At 40.3% G+C, this 27546-nt stretch overlaps 1 protein-coding gene across 2 annotated transcripts; it reads left to right on the forward strand.

The window, feature by feature from the left end:
- Positions 1 to 338: 338 nt before the first annotated feature.
- SDAD1 (SDA1 domain containing 1) lies at positions 339 to 27267 on the forward strand. 2 transcript variants are annotated; one of them, XM_060147995.1, is made up of 22 exons: positions 339 to 531; positions 2785 to 2889; positions 3356 to 3454; positions 5446 to 5556; positions 7738 to 7809; positions 7898 to 7998; positions 9201 to 9258; positions 9790 to 9864; positions 11032 to 11133; positions 12363 to 12432; positions 13437 to 13540; positions 15165 to 15222; positions 16331 to 16389; positions 17001 to 17077; positions 18322 to 18419; positions 18526 to 18602; positions 19416 to 19545; positions 21029 to 21123; positions 21215 to 21405; positions 21513 to 21597; positions 22796 to 22957; positions 24792 to 27267. In XM_060147995.1, exons 1-22 carry the CDS (start codon positions 442 to 444, stop codon positions 24837 to 24839), a joined length of 2067 nt encoding a protein of 688 aa, XP_060003978.1. In that variant the 5' UTR covers positions 339 to 441; the 3' UTR covers positions 24840 to 27267. The 2 variants fall into 2 exon arrangements, with proteins under 2 accessions (XP_060003978.1, XP_060003979.1); XM_060147996.1 differs by having other exon boundaries at positions 513 to 531; positions 3283 to 3454.
- The last annotated feature ends 279 nt before the right edge of the window (positions 27268 to 27546 follow it).

A 27546-nucleotide genomic window follows, 5' to 3' on the forward strand; every position in this document is an offset into this window, starting at 1 on the left:
ATCGGCAGGCGGACTCCCAACCACTGCGCCACCAGGGAAGCCCTAGGCTGTGAGTTTTTTAATAAAAACGATTAATTCTCATCTGTCTGTTTCATAAGAGTGTCAGGATGATGAAATAAACTAATGTGTGTGGAAAAAGTCTTTGCATTTCAGACTATTTCAGGAACGCTAGACAGTAGCAGCGGTTGATCGAGGAAAAAAGCAAAAACCTCGTAAAAACCACTATAGAGCATTTCTCCGTGAAAGTAAGTTTGACACTCTGAGGCTCCCGTAGTCAAGCTCGCTTTAAGAGCCAAGATGGCGCCGCCGGCCGAACTACCCATGTGCTGTTTCCGGTCGTACTCGGAAGTACGACTCCCAGCCGTACCTGGGACTATTGGCAATTGCCAGCGGTGTGGGTTTTCTTAAAACTGCTCGTCGCGAAGCCAGTCAGCAGCTAACATGTCTAGCAGAAACAATAACAAGCTGCCCAGCAACCTGCCGCAGTTACAGAATCTGATCAAGCGAGACCCGCCGGCTTACGTGGAGGAGGTAGGAATGCGGCGCGGTGAGGCTAGAAGCCGGGACGCGGCTGGTTGAGACAGTGGCTGGAGGGAGGCGTGGAGTGGAGCAGGGATCCTGGCTCGCCTCGTGTTCTGCTCTTAAGTTCAGGGGTTCGTGGAGAGGAGAAAAGGGGTTAAGGGAGAGACATGCCACAGGGTTCGTTCCCCACCTTTTGAAATCTGCTGCCCGTCTGGGTTTTCTGCCTGCTCCATAGACCCTGCTGCCACAGAAACACCATTTAAAAGACCTCATTTTTGCTTTAGGGGTTATCTCCCGATCTCACCGAGGTCGAGAGACAAATGGTGCACCCCCAACCTCTGGCTTCCAGACAGGTTTCTCAAGCCTTTTCTTTTCTGAAACCCCTAAATGGAATTAGTCTGTAACAGTGGATGAAACTTTTGTTTAGATTGTTTTCCACCGACGTCTGTTTCCGGGAGCCCGCGCTCTGTGCCATGGACTGTGTTGGGAAGGAGGAAGTATTCTCAAGTATAAGGGACAGACATAAGAGCTTAGTATTATCTAGTTAAAAAACAGGATTCAGTCTCATCGGAAGCTGGCATGACTTGGATGTGAGAATTTACCTCAGGAAAAGATGAAGTTGAAAATTAGATTAGGTCCAGACCGTGAGGGGCTCATACAAATTGTGAACATTAAAGGTGTTTGAGCTGAGAAATGACAAAATGAAAGAGATGATTTTGCTACATTATTTTGGCAAGTGCTTTCTTCAGACACCCATTTTTCTGATCGGTATTAAACAGGTATTTGCTTCAGTTACTTGTATGTGCAGATGGCTAACACAATTATTCATCTTTTGATTGCCCTTCTCATTTTCCTCCTCCCCCAGATTTTCACATAGAAATATTTATGTGAATACATTTTAACAAATAGCGGTCTCAGTGGTTTAGGTCACCAGTAGAGAGAGACTTTCCAAAGATTCAAGGGAGTGGAAACAAAGACTAAGGAACAAATACAAGAAGCTAAGTAATATAGGTGAGGCTTTGAGATGTGTAAAGCACTGTAAACCATTAGCCAAAGTAATAGCTGAGAGTCTGTACAGCGCTGTATTTAAAAGCAATGGTTTCAAAACTTAACTCCGTATCCTGGCCCAACTGTTGACCAATTGTGTAACTAGAGAAGGTTAACCACTTGAGCCTACGTGTATTTTAATTTGTGAGAAGGAGATAATACCTACAGAGGCTTACTGTTTCATTCACTTAACAAATATTTATGCAAATTCACACATATTGTACCACAATTTGGAGCTCACTGAACCAGTTAGGGCTGGTAATATAAAGAAATACTCATTCTTGGGACTTCCGTGGTGGTCCAGTGGTTAAGACTCCACGCTCCCAATGCTGGGGGCCTGGGTTCAATCCCTGATCAGGGAACTAGATCCCGCAGGCCACAACGAAGCTCCCACGTGCTGCAACTAAGACCTGGAGCAGCCAAATTTAAAAAAGAAAGAAAGAAAGAAAGCCTCATTCTCCTTCTGAGTGTCTCTCTCCCCCTCCCCTTCCCTTCCTCCTCTCCTCCTTTCTCCCTATCACTCTATCTAACACATATACACATGGTTTAAAGCCATGGCCTAGGCATGAGAGTAGCTGTAGGGTGTGGAACTGAGGCCTTGTGAGTTCCAACATTAGATTGTTGGGTTGTTGATAGGATTAAACATAATTAAATGAAATAATGTACATGATGAGTTTGGCACGTAGCAAGTGCTGAATAAATGGAAGCTATTATTATTTCTGTGTGTCTGTTGCTTTTGCCTGTTAACACATCTTATCTAGAACTCCAGGATAAAATCATAATTATTATTTAAAACAAGGGGAATTTTGACTGGAGAGCTTTGTGTACTTGAATTATAATTTACATTTTCTGACTCACATATTTCTGCAGATATTAGTGCTCTATATACATGGACAATATAGTAGGCGGTCATTTAGATAGTAAGTGGCAGTAGAGGGCCAGATCTGAATTTTTGACTCTTGTTTCACTGTTCTTTATACCTTACTACCTAAATTTCTAATGATATGGGAAAGGGTCTTTAGATTACCCAAAATGTGCGCAGATTTTTCAAAACTCATTTTGAAGAATTCTGATAAGGAAAACATAGTGTTTCTACATACCTTTGCCACATCTTTTTCTCAATGCCATTGTCAAAGATTTCTAAGTAATTTTTAATTCTCTACTGAGAAAGTCTTATAATAGAAGGTGACCAATTTAAATTTTATTTTTCTACAGTTTCTACAGCAGTATAATCACTACAAATCCAATGTGGAGATTTTCAAATTACAACCAAATAAACCCAGCAAAGAACTGGCAGAGCTGGTGATGTTTATGGCACAGGTAAGAAGATAATTTTTGAGTAAAACGAAGACCAGTTGTTGCACACAGCTTGCAGAATATTTTTCACTTATACCCAACCTCATTCCATTCGGGAGCGGAAACTTAATTTAAAAAAGAAAATTAATTTTCCCTTTTTGCAGATTTTATTTCCTCCTTATGTTCAGTTAGAGGATTTCACTAGAGCTTTTCACAGAACCAGCCGGAGCAAAAAAGCTTTCAAACTATTTGTTTTCTTCAAATTCATCATAAAAGCAGATTCTGAATCATGTCACATACTTTACTAAGACTAGAGGAAATATGAAAGGGGTCAGAGAGATTAGCATGTAGAAGAAAAATAGATGGTTTGGAGCCATCTACTTCTATGAAACATAGCCTTTTATTCTCCTTTTGCAGAACATCCTTAATATGTGCATATGAATTATAGGAGAGAAAGAAAAACTTCAGAAGAGCCTTTGCTTTGTTACAGATTGGTCACTGTTATCCAGAACATTTAAGTAATTTTCCTCAAGAGCTGAAAGATCTTCTCTCCTACAACCACACTGTCTTGGATCCAGATCTCCGAATGGTAGGACCAGTAGTTGGGTTGATAAATTGTGCTGTGTTCCCGTGTGCGTATAATATGTGTTTAAAGGAGAACAGCCTGTCATCTAAACATCTTTCTAAAATGTAAATCAGTGTGTCACCCGTACCTTAAAATCCTTCTGTGGCTTCTCATTTACACAGAATAAAACTCAAACTTATTAACTTAGCCTGTAAGTCCCTACATGATTTGCTTCCTTCCTATGTTTTTGACCTCATTTCCTTTTCTGCTGCACTCCTCTCTCTGATCTCTCAGTTCTACCAGTATGCTAACCCTGCCAAGATGCTCTTTTCCCTTTTCTGATTAGGTGATTCCTTCTAGTCATTCAAATCTCAAATGCATGAAGAACCCTAATTATAACCTATAGTTTTTATAAAGCTTAGTTTAGACATTTATCTATTAATTGGCCAGTTTGAGCATTTAACCATTGTTACCTTAGTGATTGACATTACGTCCTGTCTGGGATCCCCTTTACCAGGCCAGTGCTCCCATTTCCCCCACCCGCGGGGAATGTTGGCTGCTAATGGCCCCCAGCTGCCCTTTCTCTGGAGCACTGTCTTAAGGCTAAATGGGAGCCCTAGCACCTGGGAAGTGGCCCTCCCAGCCCACAGGTGGTATCTGACTAACCCAGAGGTTCAAAAGCCCAACCCTTCCCAAGGTCCAACTTTGTGTTGCAGTTTGTGCTCCAGGGCTTCTCTGTAATCAGACTAAAGCTAGTCTCCAGCCAAGGACACATCCTTGCCCAGCTTTTCTCTGCCCTATCCTGCTTCTTTTACTTCCCTTGTAGAAGAGAGCACACCCTGGACAGACCTCTGTAATAAATTGGGTTCTGCTTCTAGGGAACCCAACCAGAGGCATTTTCAAATTTTATATATCAGCTTTTCAAACACCTTTACAGCTGGTAGAACTTACACAAATATTATGATCTCAAAACCTACTAATATCCTTTACCAAAACTTATAAAAATGCTAAGTCGGTAGATTCAACTTTGTTTCTTATTCTTGCATTTTCCCAGGCTTTCTGTAATCCTTCAATTTTTATACTTCTCTAGGATTATCTTAATTTGATCAGGCCAAAAAAAAAAAAAAAGAATACCATCTCAGACAAGCCAAGGTTGGAGTCTCTGATTAACTCTCAGTTGGGACATGGGACCTGGCAGCACAGCCTAATAGGCTTCAAACTTGAACCATTACAGAAGACTTTTACTTAGGTCAAGACTTAGGTCAAGTCCTTGTGGGCCGTACAGATTTGAGATTTTGAGTGTGGAGACTTAGTGTCTTTCCAAGTAATTAGGTCTTCTTTAAGTTTTGTGTGCTAACAGTACCCAACCAGATTGGTCTGCAGGCATTATTAAATAATTAAATGTGTGTATATTTCTTTATAGTGTTTTATGATGACTAGTGGGTTTTTAAAAATAATTAGGACGTTGCTAGGAAGCAAGGGATTGAGTCTGTATAATTAGCATTCCTCTTTAGAGTGTACTTGTGAAAGTTGGTGGTAAGCAAGGGTGCTACAGCTACCATTGGGCCGTTCTTACTACAAACTGTATTTCAAAAGAATGCCTTGTAAGGTCACAAATTCAGTTTGATTATCCCAATTCAGTGTGTTATGTTATTGTAACCCACCTTTCTTATCTCTGTGGATTTACTGATCACTGCGTTTTTCTATGTTGACCCTTCCTTGACCTCCTGTGTAAAGGAGCCCTCCTGCAGTCACTATGTATCAATGATATTACCCTGTTTTATTTCCTTCCTATATGAGGTATACCTGTTGATATGCTTACTTGCTTGCCTGTCCCCTCTTCTGCTGCACCCCCAGTGTAAGCTCCATGAGGGCAGAGACTGACTGTTCTGTTCCCATGCCTAGGATTATGCCTAGTTAGTAGAAGACATTAAGTGCTTTGGGGATATACTTGCTCCATTTTCTCATCCTAACTTTATCATTATCTTATAGTATGTTTCTTTTTCCTTCCTGAGACATTTTGCAAAGCTTTGATCTTGCTGAGAAATAAGAATCTCATCAATCCATCAAGTTTGCTAGAACTCTTCTTTGAACTTCTGCGTTGCCACGATAAGCTTCTTCGAAAGGTAAAGAGCAAAATCACTCCCCGCTCCGCTCCATATCTCATTCTTCCTTGCAGTGACATGAAACGTATAGCATTTGGAGTCTCTTGATGCTTCATACTATTGGATACAGCTAAGAATAATTTTGATAGGAAAAAAATTGACCGTTGTGTGCATGCAATATAATGGTGATAGCTAACATTTATTGTTTACTTTTTGCTAGGTTACCATTTTCAGAGCATTTTACGTATTCGTTTACTCACAAAGTGCCATGAGATAGGGGTTATTGTTGTTGTTATTTTATAGATGAAAAGGCTGAGGCACAGAGAGAGAGAGTGATGTTCCCAGGGTCACACAGCTTCTGAGTGGTGAGGCAGGGAACCTGGCTCCAGAACCCAAGCCCTTTTCCGCTGTGCTGTACTGACCAGCTAAATCAGAGCATGGACTGGACACTCGTGGCTGTAACCACTCCCAACCTCTTCCCCCCAAAACTGACTTTTTTTGTTATTAATATTTCCCTGTGACTTCGTGTTTGCTTGTATAAGTAAGACCAGAAGTTGAAGATTTATGAAAGAATTTTAAGAAACAGAAACTAAAGTTTACATACATTAACTTAAAAAAAATTTTTTTTTTCTTTTCAAAATATTAAGAGACTGCAACCATTTGATTTTAGCAGCTGTACTTCTTGGACTAACTTGTGAATAAAAGTGATCCAGGGGAGCATATTTTGGGTACCATTGATATTTGTAAAAATCCCAATATTGTCTTACATGCAGTTAGGGGCTTGGACTTCCCTTTTTATTTTTTTAATTTTTTTTTAAAATTTATTTATTTTTGGCTGCGTTGGGTCTTCATTGCTGTGTGTGGGATTTCTCTAGTTGCGGCGAGTGGGAGCTACTCTTTGTTGTGGTGCTTGGGCTTCTCATTGCAGTGGCTTCTCTTGTTGGGGAGCATGGGCTCTAGGGCACACGGGCTTCAGTAGTTGTGGCACACAGGCTCAGTAGTTGTGGCTCGCAGGCTCTAGAACGCAGGCTCAGTAGTTGTGGCACACGGGCTTAGTTGCTCCATGGCATGTGTGATTTTCCCAGACCAGGGCTCGAACCCGTGTCCCCTGCATTGGCAGGTGGATTCTTAACCACTGCGCCACCAGGGAAGCCCCGACTTTGCTTCGTAAAAACAAAACAAAACAAAACAAAAAAAGCAAATGTATTGAGATGTAATTCACATACAATGCATCCATTTAAATGTACAATTCAGGGGTTTTTAGTGTAGTCACAGAGTTTTGCAACCATCACCACAGTCAGTTTTAGAACACTTATAGCACCCCCAAAAGAAACCCCATTCCCATTAGCAGTTACTTTCCATTTTCCCATCTGTCCCAGCCCTAGGCAACCACCAATGTACTTCTGGTCTCTATAGATTTGCCTACTCGGGATAGTTCGTGTAAATGGAATCATATAATATGTAATTGTTTTGTGACTGGCTTCTTTCACTTAGTGAAAGTGAAAATTAAGTGAAAACACGTAATGTTTTCAAAGTTCATTCATGTTGTAGCATATGTAAGTATTCATTACTTTTTGTTGCCAAATAATATTTCATTGTCTGGTTATACCACATTTTGTTTATCCACTCATCAATTAATGGACATTTGGGTTGTTTTCACTTTCTGGCTGTTATGAATAATGCAGCTATGAATATTTGAACATTAGTTGGAAATTTATTTTCATTTCTTTTGGATATATGACTAGGAGTGGAAATGTTGGGTCATATAACTTCATATTTAACCTTTTGAGGGTAACTTTCATTTTGCTTTACCTGCTTTTTTTTGTTTGTTTTATTTGTTTTTGGTCTCTTTTTTTTTTTTTTTTTTTTTTTTTTTGCGGTACGTGGGCCTCTCACTGCTGTGGCCTTTCCCGTTGCGGAGCACAGGCTCCTGATGCGCAGGCTCAGCGGCCATGACTCACGGGCCCAGCTGCTCCGCGGCATGTGGGATCTTCCCGGACCGGGACACGAACCCATGTTCCCTGCATCGGCAGGCGGACTCTCAACCACTGCGCCACCAGGGAAGCCCTGTTTTTGGTCTCTTTTGTGATAGAATGAAAAGTGGGCAAAATTAAATCCTCCAGTACATTTATATTTCTCTCCAAATTAGGCAAGGTTAGAAGTGTTCGTTAATGTGTATATGTTTTTGTTTCTTTTTCTCAGACTTTATATACTCATATTGTGACTGATATCAAGAATATAAATGCAAAACACAAGAACAATAAAGTGAATGTAGTAAGTACCCTTTTGTCTTCCATGTTTGCAGCATTGTACTACAGTATCGTGCAGTTTATTAAGTCTTCTTTCTCCTCTTTTTCTTCAGGTGTTGCAGAATTTCATGTATACCATGTTAAGAGATAGCAATGCAACTGCAGCCAAGATATCTTTGGATGTGATGATTGAACTCTACAGAAGAAACATCTGGTAATATCTATGTACCTGTCTCTTTCGAAATAGTCTTTTATTCATTTGTAATTGCCACAGAACACATACACAAATATTTTTCTTGATTTTGAGCCCTTTAATATATCTCTGCCATAGATTAAGTTGGAAGTAAAAATATGGAGGCAATCCAAATGACTAATAACAATATTGACTACCATTTCTTGAGCACTTGCACTATGCCTTACCTCATTCAACCTTCAGAACAGTGTAATATAGCTTATTTGGGATTATTCCCGCCTTATAGGTAATGAAACCCATAGGTTCATAAGTTTAAGTTTAGTAGCTAGTAAAAGGCAGAATTGAAATTCAAACCCGATCTGTCTGACTGAAATTCGGGCTCTTTCTACTCTGCCTCTCTGAAGATTTTCAAATCAATTTACCTTATATACTTAAATTATCATGTTTCATAAACTTTGGCTTGTTGGTACAGTGTCCCAACTCATGTCTTTTGCTTTTCTTATTCACTAATTTTTTTTAAAATATAAAAGTAATATTCGTTGCAGCAGAAGATTTGGAGAAGCTAGAAAGTTTTTTTTTTAAATTATTGATAGTCCCACCCCCTAGAGATAATCAGTTAATATTTTAGGCTATTTCCTCCTGTCTTTTCTTTAATGTGAATTTTAAAGCATGGTTGGAATTTTGCTGTATTGTAGTTTTTTATTGGTTTTTTTTTTTTCTTTTTTTTTTTTTTTTTTTTGGCGGTACGTGCGCCTCTCACTGCCGTGGCCTCTCCCGTTGCGGAGCACAGCCTCCGGACGTGCAGGCCCAGCGGCCATGGCTCACGGGCCCAGCCGCTCTGCGGCATGTGGGATCTTCCCGGACCGGGGCACGAACCTGTGTCCCCTGCATCGGCAGGCGGACTCTCAACCACTGCGCCACCAGGGAAGCCCCTTTATTGGTTTTTTATTCCGCCCCCAGTTATCTTGAGTAGGTTTTATGTCATTAAAAATTCTTCAAAAAATACATCTGAATGGCTGCATAATTTTCTGACACAGACTGGGCTAAAATTGAATTAAGTGTTTGCCTGTAGTTGACTATTTAGCAACCCGTGACTTTTTGAAATATTACAAACTATGAATTTTAACATGTTAGAAATATTTATTTATTTTGTGCCATTGTCTGTGCTGTCAAATACAGTCGAATGAAAATTCACTTTAAAACACTCAACTGTCTTCCCCCAGGAATGATGCCAAAACTGTCAATGTGATCACCACAGCATGTTTCTCTAAGGTCACCAAGGTGAGCACGTGTATGGCTGTGTGAAGGCACTGTCTGTGAGTAGCCCGCTTCTCCAGCTAGAAGGTGAAGGAGATGGGTATGCAAGGAAGAGGTGGTGTGCAGACGTGCTGCTTGTGCTTAGGCTGCTTCCCTGGTTTATCTGCGCTTTAGAGGAGTCACGCAAAATTATGAGTTTTGAAAATGCTTGGTATTAAACGATAGCCTTAGCGTTTATTTTGTTTTCCTCTGTAATTCTTGACTGCTCTTTTATTGGACTCAGGCACAGCTGAAAGAAATTTAAGGACATGTTTGACTTTCTGTTAGAGGGGCTATATCACTTTTCTTGTGGGGGCATGTAGAAGTTCCTGTCTTTCTACTTGAAGGATAACAACTGTGTAGAGCTGGGCTAAGACAGATGAGCCCAAATCCTACCGTTCTTTGTTTTTTTTTTTTCTTCAGATCCTAGTTCATATGCATGTGTAAAATATAGACAGAAGTATTTATTTTTTGTTGTAAGCTGGGATGAGTAATTGACTTTGAATTGGTCTTTAGATATTAGTTGCTGCTTTGACATTCTTCCTTGGAAAAGATGAAGAGGAGAAACAGGACAGTGACTCAGAATCTGAGGTTAGTTTAACCATAGATACTTCTGAACTTTACAGTTTGGCAGATTTTATTATTGTTTTCAGTACAGATTTTAAAAGTTGGAAAGAAACTTAGATGCTACCTTTATCCTTTATTGAGTTCTGCCGTGCTGAGATTTTATTTCTATTTAGAACTTGTCACTTACATTCAGAAAGATTGGTTAAGTAACTAATAAAACTTAGATTCATTCAACCTTGTTCTTAGTGCTAAAGCTATACCTATATCTCACTATATGAACTTAGAATAAAAATTACTGCCAGTATATTTTTGAGGTAGAGTGTTGACATCATGGAAGTTTAGAGTGGAGAAAGGGAGAAGGGTAGTACAGCATCTTTAAAAGGAAGAAACAGGATTTATGATGTCATGAAATTTTCTTTATTAAAAAATATTTTTTATTAATATTAAAAAGAAACTCCCCATTTTAGCATTTTGGTAACGAGAATACTAGAATATGGGATAACACCTTTTGTTATTACTTTAGTAAATAATGTATGAACAATACATTATTCTTACTGTACAAAATTTCAGATACTATAGATAAAAGTTATCTTGATCCTTTCTTATTTCCACTTCCCACTTCCTTCTTCATAGATAACCATTTCGTTTCCCATGTATTTCTGTGTGGATGTGTATACATACTGTCTTACGTGTGTGGTCTGTTTTTAAAACATATATAAATAATATATGTATTATTTTGCAACCTGCTTCCTTTGTGATGACATATATAGATGTACCAGTGCATTTAGATATTCTTCTACTAGTACATATAGATCTACCTCATTCTTTTAACCTTCACATAATATTTCAGAGTATGGATGTACTATAGTTGAAGCATTTCCCTATTGATAAATATTTGTTTCCAGTTTCTTTTTTCAAATAAAAACTAAGTTGCATTCTGTCTGTATATTAATACTTCAATAAAAACTAAAAGCAAAATAAAAACAGAAGTCAGTGTTGCAGTGAAAATCTTTGTATGTACCTGTTCCTGCAGATGGGCAAATTTGTTTTTTATTGAATTTTTGAAGTTGTGTTTATTTTTAATAGCTGCATGCAAAGAATATAAGTACAAAGAAGTGATTGAAAGGGTTATTCCTTGCTTCTATGCAGATTTTCCTTGTTTATAGTTTTACAAAGTAGTTTATTCTTCAGGATGAAGGACCAACAGCAAGAGACCTGCTAGTGCAGTATGCCACAGGGAAGAAAAGCTCCAAAAACAAGAAAAAGTTGGAAAAGGCTATGAAAGTCCTCAAGGTGAGACTTGTACCTGGGAAATGAGATAGGAATCATTAGAATGCAGAATATGTGTTCTTTAGAAAAGCTTTTAAGCATTTGGAATAGAGAAAATAGCATTTTGAAGGACTTAGAAATGTGTGATGACTTTTTAAGCACTAATTTTTTAGATGAATAAATGTTTTCAGCTCTAGCAAGATCTGTGGCTTGAATAAATTAATTTGATTAAATTCATTTGTTTTGATCACGATGTCTTCTCAGAAGACTATGCAAATGAAGTACATTTTGTTTTGTAATAATTATTTGAAAGTCATTAATTTGGTCCTTGTGTGTTTTTTAATGTTCATATTTCCAAATCTCTTTAAGTCTCACAGGTGCTAATAGCTAGAACTTTTTGGCTGCATTGGATCTTAATTGCTGTGCACAGGCTTTCTCTAGTTGCGGAGAGCGGGCGCTACTCTTCGTTGCAGTGTGCAGGCTTCTCATTGCAGTGGCTTCTCTTGTTGTGGAGCACGGGCTCTGGGCACACAGGCTTCAGTAGTTGTGGTGTGCGGGCTCAGTAGTTGTGGCACACGGGCTTAGTTGCTCTGAGGCATGTGGAATTTTCCCAGACCAGGGATCGAACCCGTGTCCCCTGCAGTGGCAGGCAGATTCTTAACCACTGTGCCACCAGGGAAGTCCCCAAGGTTTAATCTTAAAAACCACCTTTAGTTCTTCTAGTTGCAAGAAAGGTTTTTGGAACAAAGATTTTTTAGTTTTTCTTTTTAATTAGTGTGATGGGGACTTCCCTGGTGGTCCAGTGGTAAAGAATCCACCTTCCAATGCAGGAGACCTGGGTTCAGTTGCTGGTTGGGGAACTAAGATCCCACATGCCACGAAGCAACTAAGTCTGCATGCCACAACTGTTGAGCTCGCATGCCTCAGTGAGAGAGCCCGTGTGCTGCAAACTACAGAGCCCACATGCTCTGGAGCCCATGCACCACAACTAGAGAGAGAAAACCCATGTGCCACAACTAGAGAGAAACCCGAGAAGACTGCATGCCGTAAGGAAAAGATCCCGCATGCCTAAACAAAAGATCCAGTGTACTGCAACTAAGACCCATTGCAGCCAAAAAAAAAATAAGGAAAGTAAATAAATATAAATAGTGTAATGGACTTGATAACAGCCTTTAGCACATTAGCACATTTAATCCCAAGGGCCTCTTCACTGTAATTCAGAATGTAAATGTTTTCCTCTCCCTTTCTTTCAGAAACAAAAGAAGAAGAAAAAACCGGAGGTGTTTAACTTTTCAGCTATTCACTTGATTCATGATCCCCAAGGTACTATAATTATGACCTCCCAAGTTCCTTGTTGGCTTTATCTGCCTATTTAGATTCCTACCTTCAAGGTTACCAGGGAATATAAAATCCTTGGCACTTAATAGACAGTCAGTAAATGCTTAGTTGTTACCTATTGGTTGTAGCCTAGAGAATTCTATTCCAAAGGAGTGATTCCCAATCCACAGCAAAATAAGAAAAATATAGAGGAACAGCTCTCTTTGCAATTCATGTCTTTAATAACACAGTACTTGTACTATAAGACATTGTGCTTGACCAAATGAAAAATTGACAATCTTTTATTAGTCCCTTTTTTTGTTAACTGGTATGTGGAAACCAAAAGTTTGGGAAACCCTGTTCTAGAACACTAGTTCTCAAACTAGAGTGCACATTGGAATCACTTGGGGAATTTATAAAACTATACTGGTAGTTGGGTCCTGTTATTCCCAGAGACCGATTAGGTGATATGGGGTATGGCTGGGCAGTGGGGCTTTTAAACGCTCTCTGTATTTTAGTTTTAGTTTGCTGACGCTTCCTCTAGGTCAGTGTTTCTCGGACTTTAAGGCACATACTGATCACCTTGGGATCCTGTTAAAGTACAGATTCTGTCTGATTCAGTAGGTCTGGGGGTGGGGCCTGCAGTTCAGTATTTCTAACAAGCTATTAGGTGGACAGCTGCTGGTGGTCTGCCGACCACACTTTGAGAAGCAGGGCCCCAGAGAGCTATAAGTGGAGCATCTGTCAACAGTAACTCAAGATGTTGATGCTAAAAATCTTGGAAATCCTTAAGACTTAACTTTGGGCACCACTGAAGGTATATTTGCCCGTGTGTGAGTCTTTTCACCTTCGGTCATGCCGCTGTGTTTACCGTCCTGGTTCTGCAGAGTGATTTCAGGCACAGCCATACCAAAGTCAGTGATCAAACTACTGCTTTTCTCTACACCTGCTAGATTATGTTGTATAGACCATGGGCCCACAGTATACTTCTCTGATATTCTCCTTTCGAGATTTTGCAGAAAAACTACTGAAGCAGCTAGAGAGCTCTAAGGAGAGGTTTGAAGTGAAGATGATGCTCATGAACCTCATCTCCAGATTGGTGGGAATTCACGAGGTTTGAATTACATTATGTTTCTCTTGATGGATATTAGAAGTGGAATTTTTCTTGGTAGAAGGACAGTAAGGTAGAGCAGTGGCTTAATTTTACCCTCCCAAACCATTTAAACCCATACAGTTTACAAAGGGATAAAATCTTTCACTCTGAAAATAGCTGTTTTTGTCACTTTGTTTTCTTATCACTTAGTATGGATGTTGAATTGTACATGTATTCAGTTTATGGACAGACTATTTTTGTTCTGTTTTTCTACTTTCTATTTTATTGTATCTATGTTTCACTTATACATTTTCCTGAGCCAACAGAGCCCACATATTTTTATCAACTGTTATTACATTTCACAGTTTACCCCTTCATAGCTTTCCTGACTTCCAGCCCACTCTAGCAGGAGGATCATGTTTGCAAAGCTGAATTCTCTGGTCATTCACTTTATATTAAATTAGACTGCAAGAGCTCCTTGGTGGTATAATGTATATATATTGTGTATACATATGGAAACCACACACATACTCAGACTAACTGCCATTGTAGAAAAGGAGGGATGCCCAGAAATTCAGCCCATGAAGAAATGACCATTGAGGTTGTTGTCTATAGTTTTGCTCTTATAACTAGTGCTGTTCTGATCATCACTGAATGTGTTGCTTTCTTCAACAAAAAAAAACAAGAAGTAAAACAGGCTCCTTCATTGAAAATCAAACAGTATAGACCTATATCAAGTTAAAAATGAACAAATGTACTTATTCCATTTCTTTAAGAAAAAGTTAACATTTTGGTGAATAAATTGCTTTTTCTACATGGGCTGCAGTTCTAAAGCAGGATTACCAGGTCAATTCTTGTTACATTTGTGCAATAATTTCAAGTCACAACTGAATCTGAGCTCAGTGGAAAAGCAGAAGTGATTCTTAATTCAAGCATAGTTTGATGGAAATGATACTGGAGTTTCACAGCTGGCTACAGTTGAACACTCATCTCTGTATTGAACCCAAGTCTTCCCTTTTACTTCTCTGGTCCTGGTTTTGCTCTGTGGCTAAAATAGAAAAAAATTTATTCTCACATGATGAACTTTGAAAAAGACTAGGCCATCTCCAGAGTTTCTCTTCTTGAAGTTAAAGATTACAATTGCTTTAATAACTGGATCCTTGTCTCCTTTATCTAGGTAGACTCCAGAGTGTTAGTGGTTTCTGTCTAAAATATGGAGCTCAGAGTAATTCCTCCAGTGTGGTTGGACTGGTATCCCATAACAAAACTAGACTGTGGGTTTTTTGGTGATCAGATTACACTAGGCACTCTTCAGATTTGAGTTACTATTATCTTTGAAGACTAAAAAATTGGTTCTGCAATTGTTTTGAAAGAAAGTTGCTTTTTGACTGCCTTTTCACTCCCTGGTTTATTCTGAGTACACTTCCTTCTTCCTTGACATAATAGGATAGCAACAAGGCCTTCCTTTCTTTGGTTAATACAGCACATTGAATCATCCTGTAGCATGAATGCTTGTTGAGAAAAAAAGAAAGTAAAAAATGATTCCCAGTTAGTTGAGCTTGGTGATATAATTGCATCATGGAGAAATGAAACTCCACAGCTCAGCTAGATATATATTAAAGTCAGTGCATTCTTCTTTCCACAGCTTTTTCTCTTCAACTTCTACCCCTTTGTGCAGAGGTTTCTGCAGCCCCACCAAAGAGGTAAGGCTTCCACTTGCCATGTTCCTTTGGTGGCCTTGGGGTTAACCATCCAGAGTCTTTTGTTCTGGAATTAATACTAAAGACAAGAGTTAGGAGTGAAGGGTGTTCTGCTTCAGAGACAAGGAGAGAAACCTGTATGTTTTCTTTCCAGATTCTGCCATGAGGTAATTGTTCTGCTCATCAACTTTAAGAAACAATTATTTGAGGGGGGGAAAAACACCAAAACAAAATGTTGGTTTCTCAAAGCAAATCTTTTTGTAATACTATAAATACTCATGTGAAAGATTCTAAAGAAGAATTTTGACTGTTTATTGTAACTTCATTATAGATACCAGGGTTTAACTTACTGCTTTCATTGCCCTCATTTATATTCTTAATTAAAAGCAACATGAAAGCAGGAAGGAAGAGATGGTTGTTTTTGCTTTTGAACTTGTACCAAGATAGGAAAGAAATGAACATTTATTGAACATTCAACATGAGCCAAGCACTGTGCTCAGTACTTTACATACAGTCATCTCATTTAATCCTCACTTCAATCCTGAGAGGTGTAGAAAGAAAGAAAAAAAGACCAAGATCACTCAGCAAATAGTGGCTGATTAGGCTTCACCTCACTTCTTTGTTTTGCCAGAGGCCTGTTCTTTATCCATACTGCCCCTTTAAAGGGAGAGTGTGTGTATATATGTGTTTGTACTTATTCATTGATTGAGTGATTTCTAGTCTGAGCACTGCATTAGACACCAGTGAACACAAAGTAACATCCTCACCTTCATAGAGCTTACATTCTAGAGGAAGAGCCACAGAGTGCTGTGTGTAATATGTCCAGGTGACGGGAAGTATTTTGAGGAAAAAGGAAGCAGGTGAGGACAGTAGGGAGTGCTGGGGTGGGTTCTGTCTAGATTATGTGGTCAAGAAATCACTTTGATAAGGCAGCAGTTAAGCAGGGCCAGGAGGAAGCGAGGCAGTGAGCTATGCAGATGTCGGGGGTTGGGTGTTGGGGCAGAGGAAGCAGCAGTAGCATTACGGCCAGCATGTGCTGGCCATGTTTGCCGTGGTCCTGAGGGCAGGGCAATAAACTGACTGTGGCCTTTCCCATCTCTGACCTTTTTAGAAGTAACGAAGATCCTTCTGTTTGCTGCACAGGCATCTCATCACTTAGTACCCCCAGAGGTGAGAACTCTTAAACTTTACTTCTGTCAGGATCTAGTGCATACGTAGCCCTGCCACTAAGTATATCATGGTGGCTTTTCCCACAGGGATTACTGTCCTCCCTGCCTTTTTGAAACTGAGTAGAAGACACACTAGCTCTTAAGGAGATATCCATAGAAGTTTACTCATAGAAGTAGAAACATTTTACTGTAGAAAGTAAAGTTTATTTTGGACAAGTTGTTGAGAATTCTGGTTTTGTTTAATTGCCAAATTTTATGCTGGGGAGGGCAAGAATATCAGTGAATTTATAGTGATTATTATTCAAAACTGATCATTTCTTTCTTTGATTCAAATAGTGTTGGAGGATCGTGGGTCAAAGCAATTTTTAATCCATGTTGAGAACTAATATTAAAGGCGAGCCAAATTTAATCTGAGGATAGCTAAGAAGAAGGCTGAAACCCAGAATGGAATGTTTTTCTCAGTCTTCCTCAGTCTTGATCCTTCCAACTCCCAAACTGAAGGTGGAGGGCTGTTTTTCCACTGTAATAGTTTATGGTCCCTTCATCGTCAAGCATTTGAGTAGGTGTAGACGTTTTACCAACACTCATATCCTTTCTCTCCCTCCCCTTCAGATCATGCAGTCATTGCTCATGACTGTGGCCAACAATTTTGTAACCGACAAGAACTCTGGAGAGGTCATGACAGTAGGGTATGTAGAATGTGGCTGTAGGCAGTGGGTATGGTCGTAACGCACTGGGTTTGCTTTCCATTACCAGGATGTAAAATTTCATCTATAATGTGCTCTCTGCAAAAACAGTTTAAAGTACACTTCAGTCTTCTCAGCAGGCTTGGTATTTTTAATTTATTGGTCAGAATTTTGAGCCAGAGAAAAGATATTTGCCCTTCTAATCAACATTTTGTTTTTTAACTAGCTTTCCCTCTTTCAAATGAATGCTTGTGTGGCGATCTAAATGTTTTTCTTCTGTCTTCTACCCAGAATTCCTATCTTCCCTGGAACAGATGATTCGTTATGGAATCATTTTTTAATCCCAAGGCGGTTCAGTGGCCCTTTTGATTAATTCAAAAGCACTTAATGAGCGTGACACTAATTTAAGGATGACTCATCTGTCCTGATAACTAAGCAGTATGCTGAACAGCTGCTTTGTATCTCCCTTGGAAAATATTGCTGGGATAACAGCCCTAAAGACCTTTAACTTTTCCTTATTTGACCCAGTACTATCTCCCCTAGAGTTGGCGAATAGATGCTGCTGTCATATACAGGCACACTTCCTTTTATTGCCCTTTGCTATATTGCTCTTCACAGATACTGTGTTTCTTTTTTTACAAATTGAAGGTTTGTGGCAACTTTGTGTGGAGCAAGTCTATCGGTGACATTTTTGCAGCAGCATTGGCTCACTTCATGCCTCTGTGTAACATTTTGGTAATTCTCACAATATTTCAAACTCTCCACCAGCAAAAAGATTATGCCTCACTGAAGGCTCAGATGAAGGTTACATTTTTAGCAATAAAGTATTGTTTAATTAAGTTACGTACTTTTTAAGACATAATGCTATTGTACACCTAATAGACTACAGTATAGTTAAACATAACTTTTGTATGTACTAGGAAACCAAAAGATATGTGTGACTCACTTTATTGCAGTGGTCTGGAACCAAACCTGCAATATCTCTGAGGTATGCCTGTATTTTACAGAGATGACACTGTTTCTTATTCTTCTAGTAGAGGAAATAGCAGTAAACTGTCTGGAATCAAAGCCCTCTGAGGCTCCCCACCCTCACACTCTACCATGCTGCAGTTTTAAAGACCTAAGACCTATAAAACCCAACTTACATTCGTTTTGATTTAGTCTTTTTAGAAAATATTCTTAGGTTGAACCACATGAAACTGCTGGGGGGGGTTGTTTGTTTTAATTTATTTTTTTCCTTTTTTTAGAATCAATGCTATAAAAGAGATAACAGCTCGATGTCCTCTAGCCATGACTGAAGAACTTCTCCAAGACCTGGCTCAGTATAAAACACACAAAGATAAGAGTAAGTGGTGTGTTATTCTCAGTAGATCAAAGAGTACAGAGTAGTTCGTTTTTACCTCAATAGACTCTTTGCTCTGAAGTTTCTAATTAAAGGTATTATTTTCCAGATGTGATGATGTCTGCTAGAACTTTGATTCAGCTCTTCCGAACACTGAATCCTCAGATGTTACAAAAGAAATTCCGGGTAGGTGAAGCATACATGTGTTGATCAAGGATTTGGTCTCAGAAAGTGAGGGTAATTTCCTACAATTTGAGTTTGAGTATTTCTGATGCTTCCATTAGGAGTATTGGTGATACATGTAGTTTTATTCTTTAAGCTCAGAATAAAATTGATTGAATACTTTTGCTTAACTGTTTTATAGTTGGTATATGCTGTTTGAGGATGAATGACTCTTATAGACCTGTTAGACTGTTTGAAGTTAGTAACTGATGCCAGCATTGAACAGGCTGTTCCCTAACCAGATACTACCTCTTTCAAGTTGGGACAAAGAAAGATGCATGTATGTAACAGGAGGAGAGATCTCAAGACTTAATTGAAGTTTCCTGAGGCGGATCAGAAGAAAGCAAGAAGGGACTTCCCTGGTGGCACAGTGGTTGAGAGTCCGCCTGCCGATGCAGGGGACACGGGTTTGTGCCCCGGTCCGGGAGGATCCCACATGCCGCGGAGCGGCTGGGCCCATGAGCCATGGCCCCTGAGTCTGCGTGTCCGGACCCTGTGCTCTGCAATGGGAGAGGCCACAACAGTGAGAGGCCCGCGTATCGCAAAAAAAAAAAAAAAAAAAAAAAAAAAAAAAAGAAGAAGAAAGCAAGAAAACAGTGGGCAAAGTTCTGGCTGGGGGATTTACTTTGACCCAAGACATTGGTGGACTGTTTTTGTCATTCGATTGCTTCCATTTTTTGTGATTCTCCCTCTCAATTCATAATCCTGGAGAATCCTTTTCATGAATAATGTTTTGCAGTTTAAGCACCTCATTAAAAACTACTTCCTTTCCTTTAGGGTAAGCCTACAGAGGCCTCCATAGAAGCAAGAGTGCAAGAATATGGAGAACTAGATGCTAAAGATTACATTCCAGGAGCAGAAGTTCTGGAAGTTGAAAAAGAAGAAAAAAATGCTGAAGATGATGAAGGTTCATTTTTGTTTCACCATTATTCAGGACAAAATCACTCCTACTATATCTGTATTGATCTTGAAATCTTTATCTTGTTTGGACATTCATCCAGCAGATGCTTCCTGTTAATGACTATGTGCCACGCCCTGTTATGGGCACTGAAGGTCAAATGGGCATGGTCCTGCGCTGAGAGAATTTACATTCTGGTGTGGGAAATGCCTTTTCACGTCCTTCAGATTGGCTGCCCCTTATCAAGGGCATGCTGTTTGACACTTGGGAAAGATAATGGGTTTCTTTTGTTGCCTAGAAAAATTAATGAAGATTAGTCTATAGCAATCCTCCTGCTGAAGGAGAATGTTTGTTGAACTGGTCAAAGAATGCCTGAGGAACTCCATTCTCATTTCCAGGGTTAGCATTTACTGCATTGGTTGCTAGGGTCCTTTCTTCTTCCTGTTCATCCCTCCATTATTTCAACAAAACTTTCGTAAGCATTAGCTATGAGCCAGCCACTGTCAAAGCAAAGATGAATGGTATGGTTCTTGTCCTTGAGGGTCTTTCATAAACAGCTAATAAATCATTAACAGGATTTATGATTGGAGTGGGGTATAAGGGCTGGAGAGAGGTCAGGTCCACCCCAGAGGTTCAACAAAGGCATCAAGGAAATGGTGACCCATGAGCCGTATTTGGAATGATTAGTGAGCAATGGTAGTATAGTGGAGACTTTCCAGGCAAACTCTGAGCAAAGTACTGAAGGGTTTAGGAAACTATTAGAATGTAGGATACAAGGTGATGCACAGAAGGCGATGAGACTAGAGATAGAGGTGGGGCCTCACGTGAGTGGCTGTGTAGGCCATGCCTAAGAGCTGGGACACTGTCTTACAGAACATGGGCATGTGCTGAGAGACTGCAGGTATCCTTCATTTTGAAAGCTTACTGTGGCGGCTCCGTTAGGAACTCTGATACCTCTTTACTGAGGTGTCTACAAGCTTCTATACAACCAAAAGTTTCTACCTTGGTTCTCTGAATGACTTGTTTCTAACTAATTTCTCAAACGTATAAATGTGCTTAGACAAGTTAAATAACTTGTATGTGGCCACTGTAAATGTACAAGTACAGTTCTGATGGACATGGCTAGTTTGGTGGAAAGAATGTAGGCTCTAGAGTCATATATGATTTTCCTAATTTCAGTGTAGGCTGCATTTCTAGCAGTGTGGCCTGGGGCAGGTTACTTAACTCTGGACTCTATTCCTCTTTTGTTGAGTCACGAGGGTTAGAGAAAGATTGTAAAGTTTTGGCTCATGGTGGATAATTGATCAGTGGTTATTCTCCGTTCCTTGACTTAATTAAATTGATGTGGTTTATTTAACAGTAATATTGCTCAATTCTTGGTGAGCATCTATTTGAGGTTCATTACCTAAGTTTTCTTTTGCTTGATTTATCTCAGTGTACCATGAACACTCAACATAAAATGGGTGCTAATGGGGTGCTCTTTTTCACACAGATGAGTGGGAAAACACGAGTCTCAGTGACGAGGCAGTTTCTGATGGCGAATGGGTTGACGTGCACCATTCTTCCGATGAAGAACAGAAAGAAATCGTGAGTCCTAAAATGTCCTTTTCTCAGTGTTGAGGGGCTACGCCCTCACTGGAGCTAATAGCCGTTTAAGCCTGTGTTGTGTCCTTTCAAGTCTGAGAAGCTGAACAGCATGCCCTTGGAGGAGCGGAAAGCCAAAGCCGTGGCCGTCAGCACTAGCCGAGTGTTAAGTCAGGAAGACTTCCAGAAAATCCGAATGGCCCAAATGAGGAAAGAACTCGACGCTGCCCCTGGGAAAGCCCAAAAGAGGAAATACATCGAAATAGACAGTGATGAGGAGCCCAGGTAAGACAGTGTGTACGCCAGGTCTTCAGTCAGCTCACGTGATTATGAAAGTATTAGGAAAAGGAATTCCATCCGTATTACATATTACATTTTTTCCTTCACCCCAGGGGTGAGTTACTTTCTCTTCGGGACATTGAACGCCTTCATAAAAAGCCAAAGTCTGACAAGGAGACAAGACTAGCAACTGCAATGGTGAGTGGGGCATGTCATTGCCTAGTTGTCTAAACAGAAAGCAGATAAAGTGAAATATGACTCAGAACTTGTATAGGCACAGAACTGCAGGGGGTTTTTTGGCTGCATTGGGTCTTCGTTGCTGCGCGCAGACTTTCTCTAGTTGCGGCGAGCGGGGCCTACTCTGCGTTGAGATGCGTGGGCTTCCCATTGCGGTGGCTTCTCTTGTGGAGCACGGGCTCTAGGTGCGCGGGCTTTAGCAGTTGCGGTGCGTGGGCTCAGTAGTTGTAGCTTGCGGGCTCTAGAGCACAGGTTCAGAAGTTGTGTGGCGCAGCACCTTAGTTGCTCCGCAGCATGTGGGATCTTCCCGGACCAGAGATTGAACCCGTGTCCCCTGCGTTGGCAGGCGGATTCTTAACCACTGCGCCACCAGGGAAGTCCCTGCAGTATTTTATTTTAATGTTTTAAATAAAAGTATAATTAACATAGAATAAAAGTCACAGATAAGAGGTGTTCAGTTAGATGAGTTTTAACAACTTGATAGCCACATATGTAACCACCGTCTAAGACAAGCTGTAGAGCACAGAAAGGCACAGTTGTATGTTCACGGTCTCAGGGAGGCTCAGTACATTTACCAGAGCTATGAGAAAAGCAGGGGAATGTTTAGTCATTAAAGAAAAGCCAGAGACATTTAGAGCTGCCTCAGGCAAGTCCTGTGGCTGTTTGCGACTGCAGCCTGCCTACCTTTCCAGCTTCATTTTCTCTACCTTGACTTGTTTCAGACGCCATTCCGAATGGGCTCCACATTACCCTCTATTCCATTTGTACCGACACTTGTTTAGATAAGTTTGAAAACCCATGTTCTTTCTCCACTGCAACTTTGCGTATACTATTCCTACCTGAAATGCTCTACTCTTCCCTCCTTCCCTCCTTTCCTCACCAGGAAGGCCTTCATCCTGCAAAAAACAGCTCACAGGGTCTCCCTCTCTCCTAGGCTCCTCTGGCCTCTAAGAAACCTTTTCTTCCACTGAGCTCCCCTTGCCCAGTTACAGCACATCATGGTCATTTCTTCCCCTGGACTGAACTGAGTCTCTGGGGAGCGGTGACTGTGTGTTGCCTCCGCCTCAGTGTCCTTGGCACCCAGCGGAGCTGGCACAGAGGAGACGTGTGTGTTGATGAGATAACTCCTGCAGTGGTATTTTTGTGTGTGTGCTGATAGGCTGGAAAAACAGACCGAAAAGAATTTGTGAGGAGAAAAACCAAAATGAATCCATTTTCCAGTTCCACGAATAAGGAGAAGAAAAAGCAGAAGAACTTCATGATGATGCGGTATAGTCATAACGTCCGGTCGAAAAATAAGCGTTCCTTCCGAGAAAAGCAGGTGAGCTCAACTTGAAGCTTGACTGGGTAGAGTGATATTGTTGTTCTAAGACTTCTCTACATTTGAGTGGAGTTGTGCCTTCTAAAACCTTGTATTATGTGTGTCTTAGGATTAATGGGGTGCATTATTGGAGAGCATGGAGAGGTGGAAAGCGGTCAGGGCTTGTAAATCCTAGACCTGACTTTGTTGAGATTCAGCTGTGTGACCAAAGGGACCAAAGGGAGGCGATTTTCCTCCTCTGTAAATACAGGAGTTTAAACTAGATGAGCTCTGAGGTCCATTCCTATGCTAAAATTCTCTTGACATTGCATCTGTGAAATGTATCGAAAGTAACTGAATAATAATTTTTGAGTGTTTATTATATGGTACTTTTTTCCAAAAAGCAATAATTATATGTGGTAATATCTCAGTAACAGTTTCAGGAAAGCAGTACAAACTAACAGTTCTGTTGTTGGCATGATCCTTTCTCTGTGTACCCTTCTGCAAAGCCATTATATTTACAGACCTTTGGAATTGTGTTTTATCCATTTTCAGTCTTTGATGGGTAGTCCTGTGCTGCTCTGTTGGCTTGCTTATTTCATAATTCATTGTAGTAAAACAAATTTATGTTTTTATATCCTCCTCTACTGCCAATGTACCAGAGCGTATATCTAAATGTACTAGGAAGAATCTGTAGGAAGTCAGGTCAAGGGAAAAGTAGTGCCACATTCTGAACCAGCATTCCTAAATTGCAAGCCAAGGATGAGCCTGCCAGGCCTGAATGTGACAGCCATCTCTCCAGGGCAGGGCTCCATAGGTGTGGGAACCAAGTCAGTATGACTAACTCTGTTTATTTAATCATTCTAGTTCTAAGCTCTTCAACAAGGTCATGTAAGTAATAAAGTGGCAGTAATTTTGATTAGAATTTGTTGAAAGTTTAGGTGAAAGGAAAGGTGCCATTAAATAGTCTGAATTTTGCCAATTCAATTTAAATGCGTGGTTGAATTGATTAAATTCATTAGTTTATCCTTCCCCTGCCCTTTATAAGATTTTTGGGTCGAGGAAATAATGACCATCCAGTTGGCAGGCCTTGCTTCGTTTTGAGGTTTTTGTGACCTTGCTACATGTTATCTAGGGGTGTTCCCCCAGCCCCTACTTCCTCTATTTTTTAGCATGCTTTTTATTTGGCATGATAGAGAAGCCTTGCTTTGTTCCTGTCAGTACCTCTTTCAGTATAAAATACTTCTCTCAAAGATTGAAGAATTTTGTAAGAGGAAGTTAGTTCACTGGATATGTGCTATAGTTCACGTGAACAATATGAACAGGTACTGTGATTAAACCGACTTTACAAATGAGAAAATAAGACATAGATAGCTGAATCTGAGAAATACCTTCTTAGCCACGCAAATTAGGTTAAAATGCACTGGTTGATTTTTTTTTTTTTCTACCATAAGCATCCCAGTTACTCTGCATATCTACAAAGACATACCAAGACCCAGATCTGAGCTAAAGGCAAGGAGTCAGTAACTTAAAGTCATAAAATTCAAAAAGCTTGGTTAGAGCCAGGCAACTTCCACCCCAAAAAATGCTTTAAAGTTTCTAGGACTCAGAGAGTGGTGGTTGCTTGGGAATTAATGGAATCACATCCATCACACACTTAAGATGTATACATTGACCTTGGTTATCTTCTTTTTATAATTTGGGTTTATTCTTAATAATCTTTTATTTAATATTCTGTTGTTTTCTTTTGGGAACTGTAAGACTTTATAAGGACGTTCATAGGTTTGCTGTGAACATTGGTCCTGTGGTCTTTTTCTGTAGATCATATTTACATTTTTTTTTTTTAATCTTCCAGCTGGCGTTACGAGATGCTCTCTTGAAAAAGAGAAAAAGAATGAAGTAACTTCCAAGCAAGTTTTCCATTCCAGGGAGAATGCTAAATTCTTGTCATTACTCTGAAAACTAGTACATTTAGAATGTTTACATTAAAAAGTCCAAAAGCACTATATTGTGAAAACCACAGTAAACTTGGTAGCTTCTGGTGTTCTTATTTTAGAGATGGGTAGGGGTGGGAATGTTTGAAATGTAAACAGTAATGGTGTTGTAAAATCATTTTCATTTAGTGTTCATGCAAAAAATATATAGAGAGAGAGAGAGGAGAGAGAGAGAGAGAGAGTGCCTATTAATTGTCACTGAAGATATAAAATTGAATGAGCCACAACTCCTCACTCAAGGTATTTATAGCCTATTTGTAGGATGGGGCGAGGGGCAAGTATGTATCTGTGTATTTACAGTGTTGTATAAATGGTTCTCTAGTAGAGATAGGTTCATGCTTCTATGGGGTCACAGAGGCCTTATGGACTAACTCTGCAGGGGATGGGAGTTATATATTCTCTTAAAACAGGACAATGTTACAAGAGTAAGAGGATCTTACTTGTAAATAGGCTTACCTGCTGAAAACAGGTCCCTGCTGTACAGATTTTGGGTAGACAATATAGCTTTTTTAGTCCATCCATCCAAAAGATGTAATTTTTTTTTTTAATGCCAGATACTGGCTTTTTGGTTAAAACCTTGCTTTTTACATTGCCTTACGTATAAATAGTAATCTTGGAGTGGCCTCAGTTCATCATTTGGGCTGCTCATTCTTTCATAGAGGAAAAAGAAATTAGATTGGTTTCCTCAGCCTTCCTTCACCCTGTAATATTTTCATCCCACCGTTTGCCATGTCTCACTCAATAAAAGGTTTCTAATGTCAAATAGGTACTCTGTGCTGAGTGGTGTGTGTTGTTTCCCTTCACTAGGTGTGCTTGAGTAGATTTCAGGGGTCACCGCACGAGAGCCGTGGTCAGCTGTGTGCAAGTTGTTGCGTTTGGAAATAGTTTGGTGCCCTTTGTCTCAGATTTCTTAGGTAGTGTGGTAGTTGGGGAAATTGCTTCAAGCTAGAGGAAAAGGCAATTTTCTGCCCACTCAGAAGCTTCTAAAACCACTTTTCTTACTCCTTTTCCAGCGTCTTCTGTTCACTTTCTCAGTTCAACTTCAGTTTTATTTGAATGAAACTTTGTGACTTTTCCTAAGATGCCCCATACACTGGGGATTAGTTATGAAGACCTTGCGGTTTATTGATTAAATTGCACTGGCCTAGTGAGAGGAGCCCTCAGTCAACCCCCAGCAGCTTCAGCGATTCACAGGAAGTGTCCGATGCACGTCTGAACGTTTCAGATCTGAAACTCCTCTCTTCTCTCTTTGCATTTTTGAACTGGGTGTCTCCTTATGCGTCTAGCTCCAGAGAGAAGTAAATAAAATTCAAAATGGCCAGCTACCTAGGGTCTGTAGCTTTGCTGTGTGAATTGTGATGATGCCTGGAACTTCCATCCTTCCCCTAGACTTTCCCACCCCACTTAGCTGCCAAGAGCCCAGTCCATTCTGTGTTCTGACTCCTGTTCTTCTACTACTCTTAACTGAGGTTTGTATGGAAGCTAGGTATCTGGCTTTAAAAGCTATAGCCTTAACTTCTACTTCCTTAATCCTGTAGTAGGTTCCTTTTATTATTTTATAAGTCTTCTCTTGAGAAGATTTTCTGTTTACTGTAAATTTGGAGGTCAGATCCTCACAAGGATGCTGCCAGCAAAGGCAGAGTAACCTTCAGGGTGACTTATACATTGAAGAAGTCACCAGGGTTTGAACTTCAGCTTTTTAGTCTCAAATTTTTGTCAACACTGAGAATGGGTCCATTTCAGGGATGAATTCACATTGTCCAAACTCATAATATATATAAAGTAATGTGTAAATCTAGAATACTGATATATATGTGATCTTACCAAGTTCTTCTAGAAAATAAGCTCCACAGAAGGCAGACTTCTATGCTGTTTGATGCTAGTTCAGTGCCCAGTATGTAGGTGCTCAACAAATATTTGAATACCTGATAAAACTCCTGTCTGTCTTCTCTCTGTAAATAAAATACCACCTAGGGTTTCCCTGGTGGCGCAGTGGTTAAGAATCCGCCTGCCAATGCAGGAGACACAGGTTCGAGCCCTGGTCTGGGAAGATCCCACATGCCACGGAGCAACTAAGCCCATGCACCACAACTACTGAGCCTGAGCTCTGGAGCCCGCGAGCCACAACTACTGAGCCCGTGTGCCAAAACTACTGAAGCCCACACCTAAAGCCCATGCTCTGCAACAAGAGAAGCCACCACAATGAGAAGCCCGTGCACCACAACGAAGACTAGCCCCTGCTCGCCACAACTAGAGAAAGCCTGCTCACAGCAACGAAGACACAACGAAGACCCAACGCAGCCAAAAATATAAATAAATAAAATACCACCTACCTCATTGATTGTTTTGAGAATTTTGACAACTAACGTTTATAAGCACTTAGCATGGTATTTTCCACAAAGAAAGCATTCAGTAAATTTCTCATCAAAGATTAGATATCTAGGGCTTCCCTGGTGGCACAGTGGTTGAGAGTCCGCCTGCCGACGTGGGGGACACGGGTTCGTGCCCCGGTCCGGGAGGATCCCACATGCCGCAGAGCAGCTAGGCCCGTGAGCCATGGCCGCTGAGCCTGCTCGTTCGGGGTATGTGCTCCACAACGGGAGAGGCCCCAACAGT

Source organism: Lagenorhynchus albirostris, chromosome 4 (assembly GCF_949774975.1).
Source record: "Lagenorhynchus albirostris chromosome 4, mLagAlb1.1, whole genome shotgun sequence".
NCBI lineage: Eukaryota > Metazoa > Chordata > Mammalia > Artiodactyla > Delphinidae > Lagenorhynchus > Lagenorhynchus albirostris.